The sequence below is a fragment of the Notothenia rossii genome (genome assembly GCF_949606895.1).
Source record: "Notothenia rossii genome assembly, chromosome: 7".
Classification (NCBI taxonomy): Eukaryota; Metazoa; Chordata; class Actinopteri; order Perciformes; family Nototheniidae; genus Notothenia; species Notothenia rossii.
Genome location: NC_136905.1, coordinates 81,884,674 through 81,907,377, shown reverse-complemented (window position 1 = coordinate 81,907,377; position 22,704 = coordinate 81,884,674). Strand labels below are relative to the sequence as shown.

At 40.6% G+C, this 22,704-nt stretch overlaps 2 protein-coding genes across 4 annotated transcripts in view; one reads left to right on the top strand and one right to left on the bottom strand.

The window, feature by feature from the left end:
* smoc1 (SPARC related modular calcium binding 1) overlaps positions 1-14,480 on the bottom strand; it is a gene marked incomplete at its 3' end in the record, with an annotated part of 39,377 nt that extends 24,897 nt beyond the window's left edge. The window contains exon 1 of the mRNA XM_079692868.1: positions 14,195-14,480. Coding sequence (XP_079548994.1) covers positions 14,195-14,278 — 84 coding nt within the window. The 5' untranslated portion in view covers positions 14,279-14,480. The remainder of the gene's footprint in view (positions 1-14,194) is intronic.
* The window catches only part of ccdc177 (coiled-coil domain containing 177), a 43,598-nt gene that overhangs the window by 9,950 nt on the left and 10,944 nt on the right, over positions 1-22,704 (top strand). Inside the window, exon 1 of one of the 3 annotated variants that reach the window (XM_079693076.1) lies at positions 15,644-15,665. The exons of the other annotated variants lie outside the window; for them this stretch is intronic. The gene's annotated coding sequence lies outside the window, so the exon portion shown is untranslated. Of the gene's footprint in view, positions 1-15,643; positions 15,666-22,704 lie in introns of those variants that run through there. 3 annotated transcript variants of the gene reach the window in all.

Genomic DNA, 22,704 nt, shown 5'->3' with positions numbered 1-22,704 from the left:
ACGGGTGGTCTTAGGAAGTGTCCAAAAAATACTAACTAGAGATCCAAGAAACAAATATTTTCCTTCCTTTGATTAGGTCTTTAGTTATGTCAGGAAAAACGTCAGAGATACCCATAATAAGCTTGTTTATTTTCAACATACAATAACGCAAAACAGCTGACAAAACAACTTGGGTTTTTTTTATTGAAAAATGTTAGGGAATAGGATTTGGGCCACATACTGACTTTTTCAGTAACTCGTAAATAAATAATTGACTTTTTTCAGAAAATCTCAGAATTCAGACTTTTTTTCAGAAAATCTCAGAAGTCTGACTTTTATCCGAAAGTTGCTCAATTCTAACTTTTTTCAAAAATGTCTGAATTCTGACTTATTTCAGAAAATCTCAAAATTCTGACTATTTTCTGAAAATCGCAAAAAAATCTCGTAATTCAATTTTTTTTCTAAAAACTCAATTTCATTTTCAAATCCTGAGATTTCCCAAAAAAAAAAAAAACTTTTGGTCCGATCTGAGAAAAAGAAACTTCACTCGTGGCCCGACTTCTCTTCTGTAGGATTCACATTTTCTTTCAGTCTACGAAACAATGAATGAAATGATAATTTTGTAACTGAAGGATTACATTTGCAAAGTGTGTTGTTCTGAGTACTGAAACGGATCGATATATTATAACAAGGTGAAACAGTATTTAAACAAACAGTGAATGATAATAAAAAATGGGACACAACTCATCTCTCCATGACAACATGTCCAGAACAAGCCAGACATTTCAAAAGATTCCAGCCTTGGTTCATTGAAGAATAGTAAAAGCTGTTTTCAGAAATGTCAGGGTGAAACTAAATCATGATGCCATTCCTATGAGAAGGAACCGACAAAGAGGAAAACATGGCTCATAGTTTTATTTTAAATGTCATGTCCTCACGCAGCAGGATATAACTAATTCAGTAGTGGGAAAACAACGTGTATCTGCATTGAGTCAATATAACTATGAAAACATGTTTTGTTCCACAGTAGTAGTGGTTAAAAGGATTGGGCAAGTGCTATGGATTGAAAGCAGATTGTCTACGTGATGACATGTTCAATAAGTTTCCAATTCCAGTTATTCTAAATAAAAAGAGATGTATCCAGAGCCACAGAGTCCTCCCCCTCCCTGAGTCACACTCCTAATGGATTCAGCCCTTCTACCTTTCTGTCAAAATAAAACTTTAAATCACGGAATTTGAGACGGCATTGTCCGGTAAGTGGAAATAAAAACTCCCACAGAGTCTCCCACACTTAGTCTTACTGTCCCAGCCACAGACACGTATCCCGTAAATGTCAAACCAGAGACTCAACAGATCAGGAGAAGTTTCCCAATACATGGATGGGAGTTATTCTTCATTGTGTTCAAGTGTGTTCTTGCATTTTATTTAATTGCTGAGGTTTTGAGGTGCTTTGGTTGTTTGATGAATTGATAAACATTGATTGGTTGTTCGCTGTTCATGCAGAACCTGCAGGTCACCCACTAGCAACAAACTCTTGTGTATACGAGAAGCCTTAAATCAATTTCCATTAGGTTAAATCTTCCTTTTGTATAAAGCTGCCAAACAGGTTTTTAATACATTGTCATTGTTGGGCCTTACACATCCGGCAAAGTGGTCGTTGCACACATACAGCATTACATTCATATTCTATTTAATATTGAATAAACCATTCTTGCACAATAATATCCTGCATTATATTTGTTACTGGAAATGTGTATTTCCACATGTATATATATATTTTTTTATATTCTTTTACTTTTTTAATTTTTAATGCTATTTTATTTCTATTTCTGAAATATTTTGGACTATTTGTTGCTTGTATCTTAATTTCTCTTATGTACATGGCCGTTTTTTATGCTGCTGCAACGCAAAAATTTCTCAAATTGGGATCAATAAAGTACCTATACCTCTATCTATCTTGTCTGTCTGTCTGTCTGTCTGTCTGTCTGTCTGTCTGTCTGTCTGTCTGTCTGTCTGTCTGTCTGTCTGTCTGTCTGTCTATCCTGTCTGTCTATCTATCTATCTATCTATCTATCTATCCATCTATCTATCTATCTATCCTGTCTGTCTATCTATCTATCTATCCATCTATCCATCTATCCATCTATCCATCTATCCATCTATCCATCTATCCATCTATCTGTCTATCTATTATCTATCTATCTATCTATCTATCCATCTATCTATCTATCTATCCTGTCTGTCTGTCTGTCTACACCAAACCATACTGAGACTGAAAGAATACTGTATTTTGTCCAACCTTAGCATCTGATCTTCTCACCAAATCCTGATGAGGAGATGTTTAATGTACTGTATGTAATTCAAAATAAGGAAAATACATAATTTCCAAAACCATTCATTGCTTTTGCAAGATCATATTTGCAAAATAACTGTTTCAGATTAAAGCAGCTGAGGTAAAAACCTCTACATGGGAAAATATAATGGCAAGCCTCCCGGAGAGAATATCAAACAGTAGACAGAACACTATAAACCCTAATATAATATAATCCAATATATTATAATCTAATTTTCTGTCTCTGCTCTGTTTCACAGTCACCTCTGATCATGTCTCGCTGCTCTACATAATCTCCTCTACAGTTATGCTCATGTGGTTCACATTTCAATCCTGACAAAATAAAGTCCTCTCACTCAAGCAGTGAATGACTGATCTGGGATCAGAGTAAAACAACTCTGTTAACCGGCCGAACAGACAGATAACTGAGGATTTTCTTTCTATTGCCAAGATTACCAATCTGTATTGTCCTGGAGGTTTAAACCCCACCCATCAGGCGGCTTCAGGTGGGTGAAACAAACGCTTCTTCTCAGTCTGTCTGTTTGACGGTGATCAGCTGTTACAGAGTCAGACGGGCCCTTTATCTCCTGAGTTAAAACAGCCCCTCCTGTTCGGCCAACAACGGCTCGGGTTGAGAACCGCCCGACATCCCATAATCAAATCCAAAAAAACACAACTAACAGACTAACATGTAAAAGGAGCTTTTGCTGGATCTGCTGAGGAACACAAAAATAACACCAACTACCTACACCTGTGGCGCTCACATTTCACGCAGACCACCACGTAAAGTTTAAAGTCATCGCCGCACCAAAGAGAGGCCGAATACGCAAAATAACTTACAACGTTAGATACTGATACTAATGAATCATTATCTTAAAATAGGTTAGGTCCGACAAAAATGTCATTTTGTGTAAAAATCAGTTTTGAAATCTATAAAGTCTGTGAGAAATAAAAAGGCAGCTATCTGTAGTTTACCAACACGTACGTCATAATCTTTAACACTCTTTACTCGACGATCACACCATTGTGTTTTCCACACCGCCTTTATTCACCTACAGCAGACTGGAGTAAATCCTAAAATGTGCACCCCTATGTGCTGAACCCAAAATCAGGGATGAATTGAGATCGGATTTTGAATTGAATCTTGACATCAAGTTTTATGAACATTGAGTTGTGACTTACTGACCGATTCACGTTTCTACATTAAATGCACCTTTGAGAAAATAATCACACTTTAAAAGCCTCTATTTTTTAAGTTTCGTTATAGGTGAAAAACAAGGAAAATGCATATTTGTGTAATCTTTGATCAAGAGTTTAATTAGAAATTCCCTGAATGTTAAGTTTCTTCAAGTAAAGATGAATCAAAGGTAAAACTCAAGTGGAGTCACACAATGGTTTGTTTCTCATATCTTGATCGGGAAACAATGAGTCCTGAGATTCTCACATTTAACAAGCCAAATCCCACACACACACACACACACACACACACACACACACACACACACACACACACACACACACACAACGCGCTCTCTCTCCACTACTCGTAAAGTAAGTGAAATGCAACCCCCATTGTGCAACAGTTACAGCATTAGCAAAGTGGTGTTTTTTTTACTGGCAGGGAGTCTGTTCCTGCCCCGGGCCGCAGAGCGAGAAGAAAGAATATGATTTGAAAATAATAATATTTGCATGCATGCACGCAGCATGCTTAAAGGGCTGCTGGGGGAAAACTGAACAAAGGAGGTAAATAAACAAGTCTGAGGATTACGTCACCTAAATAAACTTAACATTTCCAAATATAGACATCATTCCTGTGGACAGATTCTCATTATAAAAAGAAATATATACACAATATAGTCTCTGTATCCCTTTCTCACCTTCATTACACTTTTAATACAGTATATACATATAAGCTGAATTATATTCCAGATACGCCCGAGCTGTGGTGACAGGAATACGAGGATGTGGACAGAAATAAGTCCTGTTTCTGGAGTGAACACTACGAAGGCGTCAGATGTAACTAATGTATCCAAACAACACTTCATGTGTCTTTGAGTACTCAAAAATTTAACTTTGACTCCTAAAACGCTGCCGAAATCACCAAATGCTAGTTATCTTCTTGATTCCATATAGTCTTCCGTTTAATGGTTTACAGTTGATTCGTTAAACTTGCAAACTCAATGTTTTGATCGTGTTAATTTAGCAATGAATGATGTTCCTAAATAGAGTTCAGTCAGACAACTCACGTGTTTCTTTGATATGTTTATTAGAAGCAGCATTTAGGCTTTTGTTACATGGAAATCATCGCTGTCACTGTTAAAACTCACTTATTATACACAAGTCCACGACCCAAAAAAAATCATATTTCATGCTTCTGGTTAGGTTAAAAAAGTACTGCCAGAAGTACGTTTTCATCTCCAAATGAAGCTGGAACGTCATAATTACTTAATACCACACTTATTGGCATTGTTTTTGTTATGAATCCATGTTTCCCAGTATAGCTTTTCTCTGGTAATAAGAGATGATTTTTCAGAGACAGATTGATAAATGGTTGCCTGTCACAGAGGGAAAAAGGTAGTTGTGTGGCTGTCAAAAATACATATTAAAGGTTTGGTTGTATGAGGTACTTTCCCACAGTATATATGCAGTTTATTGAAACAGACAATACCAGCAGGAAGCTAACTTGTACTGCTGTGGACTTTTAAAAGAAAAAATCAATGTCAGTCCAAGTGTGCGCTATATTTAGAACATTTTCACTGCCTCACCTTGCTCTCAGATATCCCTTTCTGAAGGGAACTGGAGCCGTGCTCTCTTCAGACCTACAGAACTCCATTGACAACAACAGTGATTTTACCTCCCAGGATACAGGTGTTTCTGGTCTACCGCTGCCTTGATCGGTTGGTTAGTTAGTTAGTTAGTTAGTGTAATTGTGTGGCTTTGGTGTTTCAAAGGGCTCGTTTTAAATTCCCTAAAGTCACACAAGAACACAAACAAATAGCCGATTGAGTCGGCTTCAGAAAAACATCTCCCGTGTACTGCGAGGTAAAATGAATGTTTTTCTAGGGAGTCTGGTGGCTTTAGAAAATGACCACAGTTCCCAATTACAGGACTGTCTGACAGCAAGGTAAAGGGGTGAAATACTCTAGCATGCACTTAAACTGATATTGATTTTATGATGTGTCTAAAATCTGTCGACAGCGGTTCATTGCTTAGATTCCTGCTTCCCCATTTCAAACAATTCCAACTAACGCTTTATAGAACTCACTCTGATGTGAGTCATTATTCCTGCGCTAAAAAACAATGAGTATTTTGATGCCGTGTTAAACTGGAGGCAGAACGAATACAGGCTGTAATATGGTCGTTATTAAATTGCACAATGGTCCAATTTCTTCTCCTGATTGGATCTCCATTTAGTTGGAGAAGCCCTCTGCAGCGACAACCCTCTCCACTTCGCTGTGACGCGGGGCGACTGGATATCACCAGGGATGGTTGGATCAGATCCCACGGAGCGGAAAAAATGTCTGTTCTGTTTTACTAACAGGAACACGCTCCTGACACGGATGACATCACCGCTCCGACAGAAACCGCTTTGCATGCACAGATGGTGTGTGTGTGTGTGTGTGTGTGTGTGTGTGTGTGTGTGTGTGTGTGTGTGTGTGTGTGTGTGTGTGTGTGTGTGTGTGTGTGTGTGTGTGTGTGTGTGTGTGTGTGTGTGTGTGTGTGTGTGTGTGTGTGTGTGTGTGTGTGTGTGTGTGTGTGTGTGTGTGTGTGTGTGTGTGTGTGTGTGTGTGTGTCAGCTCGACGCTAACGTGTGATGGTCTCATTATCCCCTTTGGGCACAAAAACAACAAACGCATACATAAATAAATATATATACGACTTCCCCTGTGTCATAAATAATTTATTCTTTGGCTAACCCTCGCTGGCCAAAACTTGGATTAAACAAATACAGGAAAAGGAGAATAAAAAGTGAACAAACCACATAATAAATGAAAGTTATCCACCTAAATCCGGGCTAATTGTGTTCTGTTGTGTGCTTTTAACAGGCCCAAGTAATTACTTTTCTCCATTAATTAGCATTAAGTATTCAGGAAATCTATAAAGCAAATGCCATCCCTCACGCTGTTTCCATTAACACACTTTACTTAAACCGTGTTATAAAAAGAAAGTGGAGGACATAAAAAGGAATGTACAAAAAGCTGCGCCCTTCTTCTCCTCCCCCTTATTCCTCTTAAATGTCTAATTGGGGTTTGTCTTGAAAAGGAAACCTTGTGATGTAACATTTTCAAAGTAACTCTTTAAAACACAGTGTCTAACATGTTGTGAAACTTTCACACAGGAGCTGCAAAGTGTGTGTGCCGCTCGCTGCAGGAGGGTGGAGGTCGGGCTCAAAGCATTAAAGTGTAGTCCTCTACTCCACCATTTCTTTAATTTGACCTCTTTATGTAATAAATGGGGAAAGATTGAGCCAAGAAGACGAATCTAAAGGATGCAAAGAACTGAGCGTCAATTATTAAGCTGTTTTAGATGAAGCGGTATCAAAGATTTAGGTAAACAAACCATTAGAGCAAGATTGCCTTTAAAACCTTAATTATCTGATTCATGACCATTTTTGGGCAACAAGTTGTAAACACATCGTCTCAGTTGACATGTTGGCAAACTCTTACGAGCATAATCCAGGGTTCTTACGGTCATTAGAAACCTGGAAGAGTAATTGGAAATTCAACAATATTTTCCCACATTTTTGAAAAAGTCATGGAAATGTAACTAAAGTTGCCTCAAATATAATTTATATTTTTATCTAATCGCCGAAATAGCAATACTATAATGATAATAAATACTGTTTCGAATAGTAATGGAACTTAAAATGTAATTTAACTGTTGAGGTGTTTTGCTGGTGAGAGATTTTAGTTTAGTTTTTTTTTTAGTTAGTGGTTTGGGCACCTAGTTAGGATGCCACCTGGGCGCCTCCCTAGCACGTCCAGCTGGGAGGAGACCAAGGGGTAGACCTAGAACCAGGTGGAGGGATTATATCTCTTGGCTGGCCTGGGAGCGCCTTGGGACCCCCCAGTCAGAGCTGGTTGATGTGGCCAGGGAAAATAAAGTTTGGGGCTCTCTGCTGGAACTGCTACCTCCACGACCCGACCACGGATAAGCGGGAGAAGATGGATGGATGGAGATTTTAGTTGCTTCAGCGTGTAGTAGCTAGTAAGCCTATTTGATTTGTTTTAGAGAGGCACAACATGTTTCATATGCAGACCTTATTTTCCTGTTCCATCTTAAAATAAACCATTTTCAGTGGTGCCGCTGAGAAAGAGTAATGTTTTTGGTCATGGAAAATCATTGGTGAAACCCTGATAATCAATGTTCTGGAAACTTAGCAATTTAAAGTCAATTATTCTCTGTCTTTCCGCTCCATTGTTGGTCTCCACCTGCTCCTGAGGAAAATGTCTGGCCTTTTAGCGGCAAAATGCTCCGCTATGTTCACTAGCTAGTTTCTAACTTCAGTTGGTGAGAGCAGTTAGACTACATTTAAAAAGTAAAGTTGCTATTTTATAAACCAAAACAATGACATTAAAGACACCATAATGCTGTAAAGCAAAAGGGAACTGCGGAGATTTGATTAGTTGTTGACATAATATTGATTTTCAATGTATTGGTATGATCATACACTCAAACAGACTGAAAACATCTGATACAGAGATGTTACTGAAACAGCTTCACACCATACTGGAATCCCATTTGCCCATTTGATTAATGAGAAAGTACACTTCCTTATTCTGCTTTTGAAGTGGTTTTAAGCCATCAGAATTAAAGTGTGAGGGAGGCGCTCCTTCTTTTGGGAAGTGGCTTTAAATCTGATTAACAGCATTCCTTGTATGTCACTAATTCAACATCCTGGCTACAGAACAGTCAGCTGTCTCTGCTGTTCCCTGGAAGTGTGTGTGTGTGTGTGTGTGTGTGTGTGTGTGTGTGTGTGTGTCAACGTCGCCATTGCATACTCAAAGTAAGACCACACATCCGCTCATATCAAAGGAAACGATTAAATATGTGGCTGAGCAGAGGCTAATCTGCTGAGCTCGTTTGATAGCAAAGAGGAAGTGTTTCTGCCGTCCTGATAATCTGAAGGCTTACACAAAGCCACGGCTCCTACAGCTGGAGCTTTTCCTCTTAAATAACAGTTAAAACAGTTCCTTTTGTGGACCAGACAGTTGCGTAGAAGCAAACCATAAACCACAACTATCAGGAGGATGTTTGGAGGGAAAGGGCTGAGTGGAGTTGTGATGATCCGTGCGAGGAGCTCACTGGCCTCAAACATCCCAGAGCTGGACTTCATTACGCTGATTAGAAACCGCACAAATTGAGCATGAAATGCGTTTTCTGATTACGCAGTTATCGGAGGGAATCGACATGTGTAAGCAATTTCATTGGTCGCTGGTGGAGCCGCCCTTCTGTCAGCGGCGTATGAAATATAACTGGAGCCTAGGTGTCTGTTGGCATGAAGCTGAAGTTTTAGTCATTCTTTCTTAATGTACCTTACTTCCCTCAGCTTCTTGAGTTCATTCTAAATTCAGTAAGAGTCCCTACATTTTCCAGTCAGACTCGTAACAACTCGCAGAAAAGATGGATTTTTGTCCATTCTCCTTTAATATGATTTCTTAATATTTGATTGTGTAGTGCTTCTGCAATAGACTGAGACTACAGGCATTTGTTGTGTGATTAATTCGTACATCAATACTTTGATCTTTTGTTTTTGCTGTAGAAACACATTTACACATTTTTCCCAGACAAGTTTAATTTGTTTGGCTTTTGCACTGCGAATAAACCCATCAACCAATCAGTTGTTGAGTACGGACACAATCAGGGCACAGTGTACCCCACGCACATACGTCCTGGTTTGTGGAGTTTCTGCCTCTAAGCTCCAACCACCCGCGACACCTGACAGGCACAAATAAAACAATTCCCCCCCACGTTTTTTCGATGTTGACAGCATATATAAAGTCTATATACACAGATTCATATAAATTGTTTTATTGTGTATTTTCAAAAATAGTAAGAAAAACTAACATTAAATAAAGTAAATTAGTAAAAACTAGTAAATTGAGCAAATCTTATTGAGAAAAGAGTTGTGAACATACCAGAATGGTGATGACCTGAGAATTAAGAACTTCATAGAATAGACTACTTGATCTGGATAACTGTTCACATGTACTGTAGATACAAAACCAGAGGGCTAAATGTTCCCTCCTTTCAACCTTGACTAAGCGCATACCATATTGACTCCTTCCTTTCTTGCCTTTCACAATAAAAGTTCTAGATGAATACACCAGTAACCATAATCCCATCCAGGGATCGTCTACCGTAGTTTAGGGTCAACCTTTAACCCAGGCAAATTACTTTCAAACCATTTTTGGGTTGCAAGGGTTGCAATCGTCCCAAATTCACATCACTGCCAATATGAATGGTTTTGATTTCCGTGTAGTTAGTTCTTCACGTACTCCATTTCTAAAATACCTTTTTTACACTTATTGTAAAGCCATTGTGGCGAAACCAAAGTGTTTCTTGAAGACGATGAATGTCTGTTTGGTATTCCATCCAATAGTTGGCAAGAGTTTCTACCACAAACCCCAAAGTGCCAATTTATGTTTCAAATATACAGACATTCCACTGGATAAGTGATATAACCTACTGATGGCACAGAATGAAAACTATTTTTTATTTTAATCATTTATTTGAACCGGGACAATGCACATTGATGGACATTTTAAACAAAATAATGCTTTCAAATGTAAATGAGCCGGATTTGAGCTTTGAGCTCATTTCCAGCAGTCCATGTAAACATTTATAAATAAAGCAAACACTTTTAAAAGACTTGAAATCGTCAAAACTCAAGAAATTGTGTTTTTCAAGGACGGTACAGTGGGACTAGATGACCTTGGTGACTTTTCATGAAAAGAAACGTCAAAACTTAAAATATGTAAAACCGCCTCTTTATGCCCCAAAACCCAACTTTATACACAACACACATCAAAGTACTACAAGTAGATACATGCGAACATTTCCCTGAGTATATATAGTTCCCAGAGGATGAGTTTTGTCCACATACAACCACAAAATGTTATAATGAAACACAGGAATCTAAGAACATCAGAACCATGCATATGTATGCTGCTGTGTCAGTACATTTAAAATCTTACCACCATACAACAAAAGAACTCAAAAGCACGAGCTTCATCACCAATAACTTTTCTTAGGGGTTTTCCTTTAAGTGCTTAATGAGAACCTGCTGCTGAACAAAGAGTTTAATCTGAAAGGTTTCTATTTCATGACTTCTCTTAAGAGAGACGGTGATGCCAAACTATGACCTTACCGCTTTGCCAAGAATGTTTTCCCCATAAAGACTAAACGGAGAAATGTGCACGGCACATCTGCGTGATTACTGCCAACAGCTCTTCTTCTAGAATACCAGCGGTTTCTATGGCTGCCCCCTTTTACTCAATTAGCCCCATAATACACACAATACAAATATGACCCTGAATTGAGCATGTCCTCGTTGATGTCTGGATCACACTGTTTCATACAAACAACAGTATAAAAACAGGTTTAATTCCTTTTAATTGCAAACTGACACATTCAAAGCCCAATATGAATCTTTATATTCACTATTTTAAGTTAACATCAGTTAAAATGATGAGCCTATAAAGATTCTCTAGATTTTTCCCACCAAAACCATTTTTGGGTGATTTTGACCACTCTGTCCTCTCAGCTATTGACCTGCATTCCTTTGAGCACTGTCAGCATATTTAGGTCATCGGCTGACCATGCAACACACACACACACACACACACACACACACACACACACACACACACACACACACACACACACACACACACACACACACACACACACACACACACACACACACACACACACACACGCAGTCACACCTGCACTGTGATCTACCTCACTCTAATAAAAAGGCTTCTAGCCGAGGGCCTGTATTCTTGGCTTTTCTCCGCTCAGCTCTTCTTTTTAAATCTTTTTATGAGTCCATCTCTGATGCCCTCACCAAAGTATGCAGGTCAGCAGCTCCTCACTTCCCATCTCTGGCAATATCAGGTGGATATGATAAAGGGATTAAGGGTACGTAGGTGAGAGTGGATTATTTATGAGGTCTACAGTATATCCGAATAAATCCCTGCCTCCGGGTTGCACATTTCTCAGTGATAATTATTTCTAGGAGGCCAGACTTTGCCTTCCTGCCCACCACCTGCCTCTCCTGGTACTGAGAACCAGAACACAACATACCTTGTTTCCTTCATTACAACCTGCAATTACATTTAAAAAAAACTTGAATAATGTTTAAGAATGTTGACACGGCTGGATGCTCAATATGAATGTGGGTGTTTCTCAATGTCTAGGACGCTTCCTTGGTAGGACAAGTCTTCCGAGTCACTTCCTTCAGAAGCTAGGCAAGAATCCTTCCTGGCATTCGGAGACCGAAGAATGGAACAGACGAGCAAGTGTGCAGGTGTGCGTCATATGAGAGGCCCCTTCTTACATTTACCGCCACAGATTTTGGAAATTGGTCCGCGTGCAAAGCATTGTGGGGATTTTAAGACCGCGGAGGATACACATGTGCAGCCTCGAAATGTGTCGCTACGAAGGACGCCGGGCTCGGTAGAATTCCAAGGAGCCTGGACATTGGAACAGTCCTTCGGCGGCACTCGATGACGTATGCTTGAAATAGTGGCTCCGAAGCATCCTTCCTTGACATTGAGAAACACCCGGTGTTTGCGTCATGGGAAGAAGAGTGAAAGTCAGATTGTAAGAGTTACTTCGTCTTGGCAGTATTTCTCCTCATGGGAGAATGTGTGACCCCCCTCCTTTACCATCATTTCACATCCTTCCTTATCAAGTGAGTGCAGGAGACATCAAAGTTACAAAACAGTCAAAGTTAAATATGTCTGAAGCCTTGTTAGCGTCCCATCTCTCGTATTGTGAGACATGTTGGACACATTGCATCATGTTTGCTCCGGGGGAATGAGGAAGGAGCCGTGGCCAGGCTTCACTCCTGATATCAGCGAGGAGAGGGGGTGTGAACCTTGGTATTACTGTGAGCAATGTGAAAGATATCTACTGTGGTGTGAGGAGGAGGGGGGGGGGGGTGCAGGCCGAGGAGGAAGGAGATGCAGAGAAAGTGGATGATTTGTGTGGAGAAAGTTGTTTGTACACCAAACTTTGGATATGTTTTCAGGACTAAAGTTTCAGCTTCACAGGATTAAGAAGCAGTGTTGTTCTAAAATTGACATCATCCTGTATTTTGGAGTTTATCCATCATGGACTTGCAAAGGTTTCCTGGTGATTCTCAGCCTGAAATCCTTTAACTAAAGTTTTAAATAAGAAGAAAGCTTTGTGATTTAAGCTCAGAGAGGTTGTCAGTCACAGAAAACTCTCATAACTCGGCTTTTTTTCTGGGTTTCCAAAATCCCATCACTTGTATTTTCCCCTGTGGCTCACCACAAACCTGAGTCTGCCACAAAGTAAATACATTAAACACTCAAGTGAAAACCAGTCTTTCCACCCGCAAGAAAACAATTATCTAGTGACTAATAACGACGTGATTACACAAAGGATAATTCACTAAAGGTGGGGGGCTTTACAACATGTGGTGAAATAGTTCCAATATGTGATTATTACATATCCCCCCCCCCCCTGACCACAAACATTACACTGCATCTGCAACTGAAACACTGCTGTTCTCCATCACTCACTCCCTCTCTGCCTGGACCGTGCAACCAGTAAATGAAACAAGCTTCAACAAAAGAGGGACAAATACAACTGTGAGAAAAAGAGGGCAAGAGCAGGGAGCTGTGGTGAAGTGCATGCAGGTTCAAAAATATCATGTTTACACTCTTATTGCATTATCATAGGTCAAACACACATTCTCTGTTGGTTGTTTTAAGCATTGCTACGACACATTGACAGCAAATGAGATCAGGGCTAGAGTTTTTTCCTCAAATTACTCAAAGAAACGTTTCAGGAACAGGTATCAAAATGACAGCCATCAACAGCCAATACTATATTTACCCCCAGTACCAAAGCACAAAGACCCTTTCCTTACACACTAGATACAACAAGGCCTTACAAAGTGTTGAAATGTCATTACAAACGTTTGATCTGCACTATAAATACCTCTCATAAGTTATTGCACCAGTAACAAATTAGGTAGGCCTACTTTATTTGTACCTAAGCTAACTTTATTTACGTTTTATGTCCTTAACTTTCGGTTTGAAAGGTCCTTGAATTTGAGCCAACGGTTGACTTTATTGATTGTTTTGCGCGACTCTTTATACATCTTGACTTCAACGTGTGCACAAAAACGCAGTTATCAATGACACACCAGCACTATATTTCCAATAATAACTACACTGCTGTCTTCTTAGTCGACCAACAGTCAAATGATTTCTATTCACTATAATTGACATAAAGGAACATGCAAAAGCACCACTTTCAATACTGTGTGTACCTGCTTATAGGTTTCATGGAAATAAGTCGTCACGCATAATAATATTAAGACTAAAATAATCAATATGTTTCACTAATTGACTAGTATGTAGCAGACCCAATACTTCTAATGGTTTCTCTCATTGTAATATTTCAATGTAAACATATACGGATTGTCTAAAGTGCTGAAAGTATTGAATAGTGATAAACCATGCCCTCTTAAAACGGTATATAAAATTACGCGCTACAGTTACGCACTAAATTTGGCACAGTCTTCCTCTATCTCGCCATGTCCCCTCTCCTCCCGGTATTATCCCAGTTTGATCCTAGTTTCCTCCCAGTATAATCCCAGTAGTAACCCAGCAGACTCACCCTGGAGCCCGGCTTCTGGCTTGAGGCTTGCGGCAGGTAGCAGAGGACCAGAGAGAAGGAGAACAGCAGCAGGGACACCAACATGATGAAGCGTCGCTCCGAGGTCCAGAAACACGCTCCAAAATAAACTTCTACTACTTTCCTCAAAGTTATTCTTTACTTCTCCAATAAAACTATTCACATAGTGCCGCGCAGCGATGATAGGGACCATAAAGCATGACTCAGGGGTGTATCCACTGCGGGGATCAGCTGTTCATCGCGGCTGCCACAGGTTGAGTCGCGCCTGGATCCATTGCAACTTCATTTAAAAAGCAAGGGAGGGAGAAGCGGTTTGATTGACAGCTAAACTGACCAATAGGAGGTAATAGCTGGCCACGCCCCCTGTGCAGCTGCAGTGTATTATCAGCAGCAACAATGGCTGAAGTTAGATTTAAAGTTCTCCCTCCTTTCAGGGACACAAAGGTCTCCAACAGCCGAGCATCGTGTGTGTGTGTGTGTGTGTGTGTGTGTGTGTGTGTGTGTGTGTGTGTGTGTGTGTGTGTGTGTGTGTGTGTGTGTGTGTGTGTGTGTGTGTGTGTGTGTGTGTGTGTGTCACTTAATCCCTCATTGATGATTTAACTTTTTTCATCTTCTTTTTACACAAATTTAACGTTTTTATTGATTTAAATATATGTATGTATATTTTGTATTTATCTATATTGAGGTTAGGGTTAAGGAATCCAACATATATATTCCTGTAAACAAATAACAAAATGAAATCATATCATCAAAAAAAAATAACTTTATGATCTTGTTCGTTGGTCAAATATAATACATATCATGTAAGTGCATTTCTTTACACATTGGCAGTTGTAATGTACAGTTATATTCCAGATGAAGATTTTGCTCTTAAAAAATATGATGTGCTCTATATCCATATATTAGATAAACATAGTAATTACACACGTACCCATGCATAACAATAATCCAATAGAAGGATGTCATTTATAAAAGTATAACATATCCTTTAGTATACCGTAACTTCAAAACAAACTTTTACTTTTGTTACCTCAAGAACCTTTTTTAATACTTAAATGTTTAGGAAAATGATGAATACACTAGATTTTCAAAAAAATATACAGAAATATACACTACAGTGACATCTGGCGTCGTTTTTGTAAGAAATCTTCACTTCCGCATAAAAAAGCCTTGGCACGTGACCACCCGCGTGTGACGTAACATGGGGGAAACAAGGGGGCCGGTGTAACGTATTAATAAACATGGATCCCAATGCTAGTTTCGACACAGAAGACACAGAAGAAGTTGAACATGAATATTCGAATGCATATGATGGACCACAACCTTATAATTATGAGCCTGCTAGGCGTCCAAGAGACCAGGAGCAGCGAAGGATTAGAAGAAATAACGGCCATCGGAGAGAAATTGAGCTGTGGTGTGAGGAGAACCAGTGGAGAACTGGGCAGCTATCTTGGTGAGTGACCGGTGTTAGCTACAGAATGTTAGCTAACGTCACATCACAACATTGTAAAGTTAGCTATCATATATCAGGCTATAACTAAAGTAGCATTGATAATATAGTAACGTTACTGGCAGGACTGTTGATACTGATCCATAACAGAAACTAATGCGCAAGTATCAGCCGTATCTCGCGTTACCTAATGCAACTCCACACTACGGTGCTGTGTACCGGAGGAGAGACGCGAGATACGGCTGATACTTGACGATCTGGCGGAGAAAGGTTGTGGAGCCTCCGTTGATATGCCGTTGTAAATGGCTTGATGGAAAGCAGGTGTGTAGTCGGGGAGGTTGCGCAGCTGATTGCAGCAGGTGAGTGGAGGTTGAGCCGGGAGCCAGGAGTGACAGCCACCACGCACACACAAACAACACAGACAGGGGGAAACAAACAAACACAAAGGAGACGGCTGGAGCAGTACAGCCACCACAGCGTTACCTAATGCAACTCCACACTAAGTCTTACGGTGCCGTGTACCGGAGGGGAGAGAGAGAGAGCAGCGAAGGGGGGGGGGGGGGAGAAGTAATACGGTTTCCTGATAAAGCTGTGGAGAGTATGTGCTGCAGGGAGGTGGATGCACAACGCACACAGGAACGAACGCTAGCTCCGATCCTTTTCCCGTGAGGGAAACTGTGGACTCGATGTCCTGACAGGCTGGTATTTGTGCAACCTGCACAAACACAATACTGCACCATGATTACAAATGATGAAATACAATGTAAAACTACCGAAAAATACCAGCTCACTAAAACACAACTGCTCAACTCAACGCAACTACTAACTATACCCGCGGTCAGAGAGCGGAGATGTTTACCCTTTGTGATGTAATATGACGCGTTTGATGTATGACCTTAAAAAAAAGCCGTTTTCAATAGCACAGCTCAAAATTGCTCCTTCCCTCTGAATTCCTGCCCTTATGTCTCGTAAAACATATCAAATCCTACATTCACTTTTTCATTTGTAATTTTCAAGATGCTCTTTAAGGTACATTTTTAATGAAAGACTTTTACTTAATTACTGTAATTAATGGTGTTAACAATGCTCCTGCTATTCAGAATCAGAAACAACAGCCGAGCTGTGTGTGTGTGTGTGTGTGTGTGTGTGTGTGTGTGTGTGTGTGTGTGTGTGTGTGTGTGTGTGTGTGTGTGTGTGTGTGTGTGTGTGTGTGTGTGTGTGTGTGTGTGTGTTACCAGGTTTACACCTAAGAGGAATTTGGAATGAAAAAAAAAAATTGCTAATGGGAAAGACCAAGATACTAATGGAGTATTTTATACTGCAGTATTGCCGCTGGATTTGAATACCTCTCTCAGAAAATGAACTCATAAACCTCTCCCACACTCTCCTCTTCTGTCTCCCTCTCCCTCTTTCTCCATCTTCCCCCTTTCAGATGAATTGTGAGGCCCATTGAGAGCGAGTTAAAAAGAAGGAGGAGAGACGAGTGTTGAGTGCAGGTGTCCAGCTTCAGAGCGGGGCTTTAAAGAGCTGAAAAGGGCCATCCGGTCACCCTTTACTGAAGTGGGTAACCCCCCCCCCCACCCCCCACCCTCCTCTTCAATCCCCTTCCCTCCGTCTTTGTCCCTATAGATATTTTTTAATTGTTGGCTATGACAGTTCAGCGGCTTTTTGAGGGCCTCACTGAAGAACCTTGTAATTAGAGCTATTGAGCTGCTGGAATTGGCACAATTAGGGTCAACATTAATGATTTCTGTGAGCACCGGCGCTTCACTGAAGAGACAGCTTCTCAGAAAGGATGGAGAGGAACTGTGAAGAGGGTCAGGCAAAGAGATGAAAAGAAAGTGAAGCTGGACATAAAGGAAAAGAGATGTAGGCCGAAAACATGGACTGTATATGAGAAGTTCACCGAGGACCTGTGACGTCACCTATCGTTTTGGAGGCGTCAGTTTTCGGTCGTCCCCATCTTGGTTATTGCAACTCACATGAAGACACGAGAGGATGGAGCAAAGTACAGCCACGTGTGCTTTAAGAACTTTTTATGGACATTTCTTTAAATGTTCAAATTAACTTTTGTTAAGATAAAACACGATGGGAAAGGATTATTATTATTATGTCAGCGAAACTGACCTTTTCAATGTGCCAAGTAGCTCCAGACATACAAATAAATGTAATTTAATTAAATGATTAAATGCTCTTGCGTCATGCATTAACACAGGTGGAGGAATTATATTGTAAAAAAAATAAGCAAATATAGAATATAAGAACGAAGACCCTTAAAGCCTTGCTGTCGTTGGATTGGACGACACCAAGACTCCAGTCCCGATGTGTTTTATAAAACCCTGAGGGAGGTGAAGAAGAGGGAGGTGAGGAAGAGGAGCAGGAGTGTCTCTTGGAATGTTAACGAGATCACTTTTCTCTGCTCGTCCCTCTCCCTTCGACCCCTAACAAAGCAGACTTTTCGGGGGTGTAAAGCTGTGTTAGGGGAAGCACGGCTCGACACTTTAATTCTGTTGTCATTTGGCCGAGCATGAAAGAAAACCTCTGACAACAAAAACAAAAAAAAAGGGGAATGAATGGGCACGCTGAAAGGAAATGTATTTCCCAATTACTGCAGTGGCCTTTCCAAAGAACCCCCCCCCCCTCCCCTACAGCCGCTGCCCCCCCGCCGGCTTACACCAAATACATACGGCCGAAAATTAGCAGGTGTGTGTAGACAGAGAAACAGACGGAGGCCACCCAGAGAGGGGGGGGGGGGGGGGCACAGATGTTCAGCCATGATGTCAGAAAAGTACACCGAGTTCACACATGGGAGGGTTAGATTAAGGGTAAAAATAACCTGGAACATTTCCATTTTGTTCAACTTTATACTTTAACCACATATTATAAAAGGTAGAGTATCAATAGTTCTTCTAACACCCCTAAGAAATATCCCTGAAACCACACTTGGTAGTATTTGTATTTGTAGTATTTAACTAAATGTATACTTGTGATATTGCAGTATTTATTTACTTAAAGTGGACCTATCATGCTATATTGGAAACATATATTGTAGGGCCATACCGATACAAAACATGTCTGTGAAGTTTTTTGCTTAAAATACCAAACAGATCCCCCATTGTAGCCTCGTACTGCTCATACCCCTCTTTTGCAGCCCTGTTAGAGAAACGCTGACCTTGGGTCCTTAGCTTGAAAAGAAAAAAAAGAGGAGGCGGAGCTAATGCCTGATCAGAATTCTACCGGAGATAAAGTTAAATTCTGCTGTGATAAAACGCCATCCTGTTCTAAACCACATCAAGGATTATCTCTGAAACAGTATGGAGCTCAAATGCTTTTTCTCTTGCAGGTTTATCACAAGGTGAGTTACTTTTTTGTATTTCCTGCTTTTTAAACACATGTGCTCTCCAGTACAGGTTAGCTCTGAGTGTTAGCAAGGATCGCTAATGTAAACAAAGACGCGATTACGTCCAAGACACGCCAGGCATTGTTTCTGATTGCAACTCTGTGGGTCCACCGACGGAAATTACGTCATATCGGCAGCAAATCTGTATCCACTCGTTGTAGCCCCGTTTTAAAAAGATTTGGGTACGGAGGGAAAGAGAGAGGGTTTTATTTTCTGACGCTGCGTGAGTTCCCCGACACACCGGTATGTATGAAAGACATCAAAAAGTGCATTTTGCATGATAGGTCCCCTTTAACTAAAGGATCTGAGACCGCCCTCCTCCCATGGAGCTATACAGTATTGAGGTACCTGTACTCCAAGTTATACAACGCTCTAATTCTACTACATTACATTTAATTTAATGTATTATTAATCTTTTATATTTTTGTTTACACCCTCAGCTACTTTATAAGATCATAAACATATGATCCGTTATTATATCAAAAGTATTCTGCCACATCTTAAATGCTGCTTACAGCACATGTTTAGGGGAAATTAATAGTTTTAATTTTGATATTTGAACATACGGTTTGCTGATGATACCTCTGTATATTTAGCTCATAAGAAGCGTATTTATTGTAACTTAATTACAGGTCTCACAACCTCTTCTTAGAATAGAGTTTATTATACGTATTTGATTACCCTGAAAAGTTAGCATTGTCAAACACAACCAAATACCGAATCAAAGACAGACAGACAGACAGACAGACAGACAGACATGGGGGGGGGGGGGGGCTTTCTGAACGAAGAAATCGGAGGTCAGATAGAAAGCCTGCTCCTTTTTAAAACCTCATCTGGATTTCATTTCATAAATTCCACATATCTTACATGTACTGGCCACAATTTTCATTAGCTCCTGAAAGAGAGAAGCCTTCTGAGCAGCGGCAGAAACCTGGTCTCTTATTACCCTCTTCAAACACACACTGCACGTAAACACACACACTGGAGCATGCCTGCTGACGGACACGCACAGCAACAAACAAATAAGCCCACAAAGGCGAATTATCCGTGACATTAATCAGAGATGTGAGGGATTTTTACGCGGTGAGGGAAAGTGGAGACACAGGGTGTGAAAAGGTCTATTGAGTCCCGCACCTGCGCTGCCTTTCTCCCCTCTGTTTACACACTGTCAGCCACAATTAATACCTCGTGGGACCCCCACCCAGCCCGGGCCCTTATGGGTGCCTAATTGAGCATAGCACTCTCCTGATTGAATTAACAGCTCTGTCTCTGGGACCTTTTCCCCTTCCACACCCGCATGGGACCCCTGTACCGTCCCACAGAGGACTGTTAGTGGCTGCAGAAAGCGAAGGGTCAGAAGGGGGAGTTGTTGAAACTGTCCACAGAACGTGTCTCTGTCTGTTGGCAAAGCGAGGCTGGAAATGTGAACTGGGGGCAACGAAAGGTCTCCGTCTTCACAGGACCGGAGAGTTCCTGCAGGGCAGAGCGGGCGCTGAGAACAAGCACCCCGAGAGCAGAACCAAATACAATTGCTTATGTGGTTCAGTAGTATTCACCTCTTGTATGAATGCTCTATTACAAGTAAGAGTCCTGCATTCATAATACTTGCAGGAAGAAGGTATTCAGATCCTTTATACACTCTGAAAGTACTTCTGCTTTTGGGGTGTTCCCTATCCTGGAATGTGTTCTCTGGGTTTCTGTGCATGTAAATGGTCTGCAAAGGTTAAAATCCCTGTGTTCCCTCTCCCACACACACTCTTTAAAGTAGAGACACTACATACTGATATACACCTGAACATCAGCAGGAGAGGACTCTTTAAAGTAGAGACACTACATACTGATATGCTCCTGAACATCAGCAGGAGAGGACTCTTTAAAGTAGAGACACTACATACTGATATACACCTGAACATCACCAGGAGAGGACTCTTTAAAGTAGAGACACTACACACTGATATACACCTGAACATCAGCAGGAGAGGACTCTTTAAAGTAAAGAGACTACATGCTGATATACACCTGAACATCAGCAGAAGAGGACTCTTTAAAGTAGAGACACTACATACTGATATACACCTGAACATCAGCAGGAGAGAACTCTTTAAAGTAGAGACACTACACACTGATATACACCTGAACATCAGCAGGAGAGGACTCTTTAAAGTAAAGAGACTACATGCTGATATACACCTGAACATCAGCAGGAGAGGAATCTTTAAAGTAGAGACACTACATACTGATATACACCTGAACCTCAGCAGGAGAGGACTCTTTAAAGTAGAGACACTACATACTGATATGCTCCTGAACATCAGCAGGAGAGAACTCTTTAAAGTAGAGACACTACATACTGATATACACCTGAACATCAGCAGGAGAGGACTCTTTAAAGTAGAGACACTACATACTGATATGCTCCTGAACATCAGCAGGAGAGGACTCTTTAAAGTAGAGACACTACATACTGATATACACCTGAACATCACCAGGAGAGGACTCTTTAAAGTAGAGACACTACACACTGATATACACCTGAACATCAGCAGGAGAGGACTCTTTAAAGTAAAGAGACTACATGCTGATATACACCTGAACATCAGCAGGAGAGGACTCTTTAAAGTAGAGACACTACGTACGGATATACACCTGAACAACAGCAGGAGAGGACTCTTTAAAGTAGAGACACTACATACTGATATACACCTGAACATCAGCAGGAGAGGACTCTTTCAAGTAGAGACACTACGTACGGATATACACCTGAACAACAGCAGGAGAGGACTCTTTAAAGTAGAGACACTACATACTGATATACACCTGAACATCAGCAGGAGAGGACTCTTTCAAGTAGAGACACTACGTACGGATATACACCTGAACAACAGCAGGAGAGGACTCTTTAAAGTAGAGACACTACTTGCTGATATACACCTGAACATCAGCAGGAGAGGACTCTTTAAAGTAGAGACACTACTTGCTGATATACACCTGAACATCAGCAGGAGAGGACTCTTTAAAGTAGAAACACTACATACTGATATACACCTGAACATCAGCAGGAGAGGACTCTTTAAATTAGAGACACTACTTGCTGATATACACCTGAACATCAGCAGGAGAGGACTCTTTAAAGTAGAGACACTACTTGCTGATATACACCTGAACATCAGCAGGAGAGGACTCTTTAAAGTAGAAACACTACATACTGATATACACCTGAACAACAGCAGGAGAGGACTCTTTAAAGTAGAGACACTACTTGCTGATATACACCTGAACATCAGCAGGAGAGGACTCTTTAAAGTAGAGACACTACTTGCTGATATACACCTGAACATCAGCAGGAGAGGACTCTTTAAAGTAGAAACACTACATACTGATATACACCTGAACAACAGCAGGAGAGGACTCTTTAAAGTAGAGACACTACTTGCTGATATACACCTGAACATCAGCAGGAGAGGACTCTTTAAAGTAGAGACACTATATACTGATATACACCTGAACATCAGCAGGAGAGGACTCTTTAAAGTAGAGACACTACATACTGATATACACCTGAACAACAGCAGGAGAGGACTCTTTAAAGTAGAGACACTATATACTGATATACACCTGAACATCAGCAGGAGAGGACTCTTT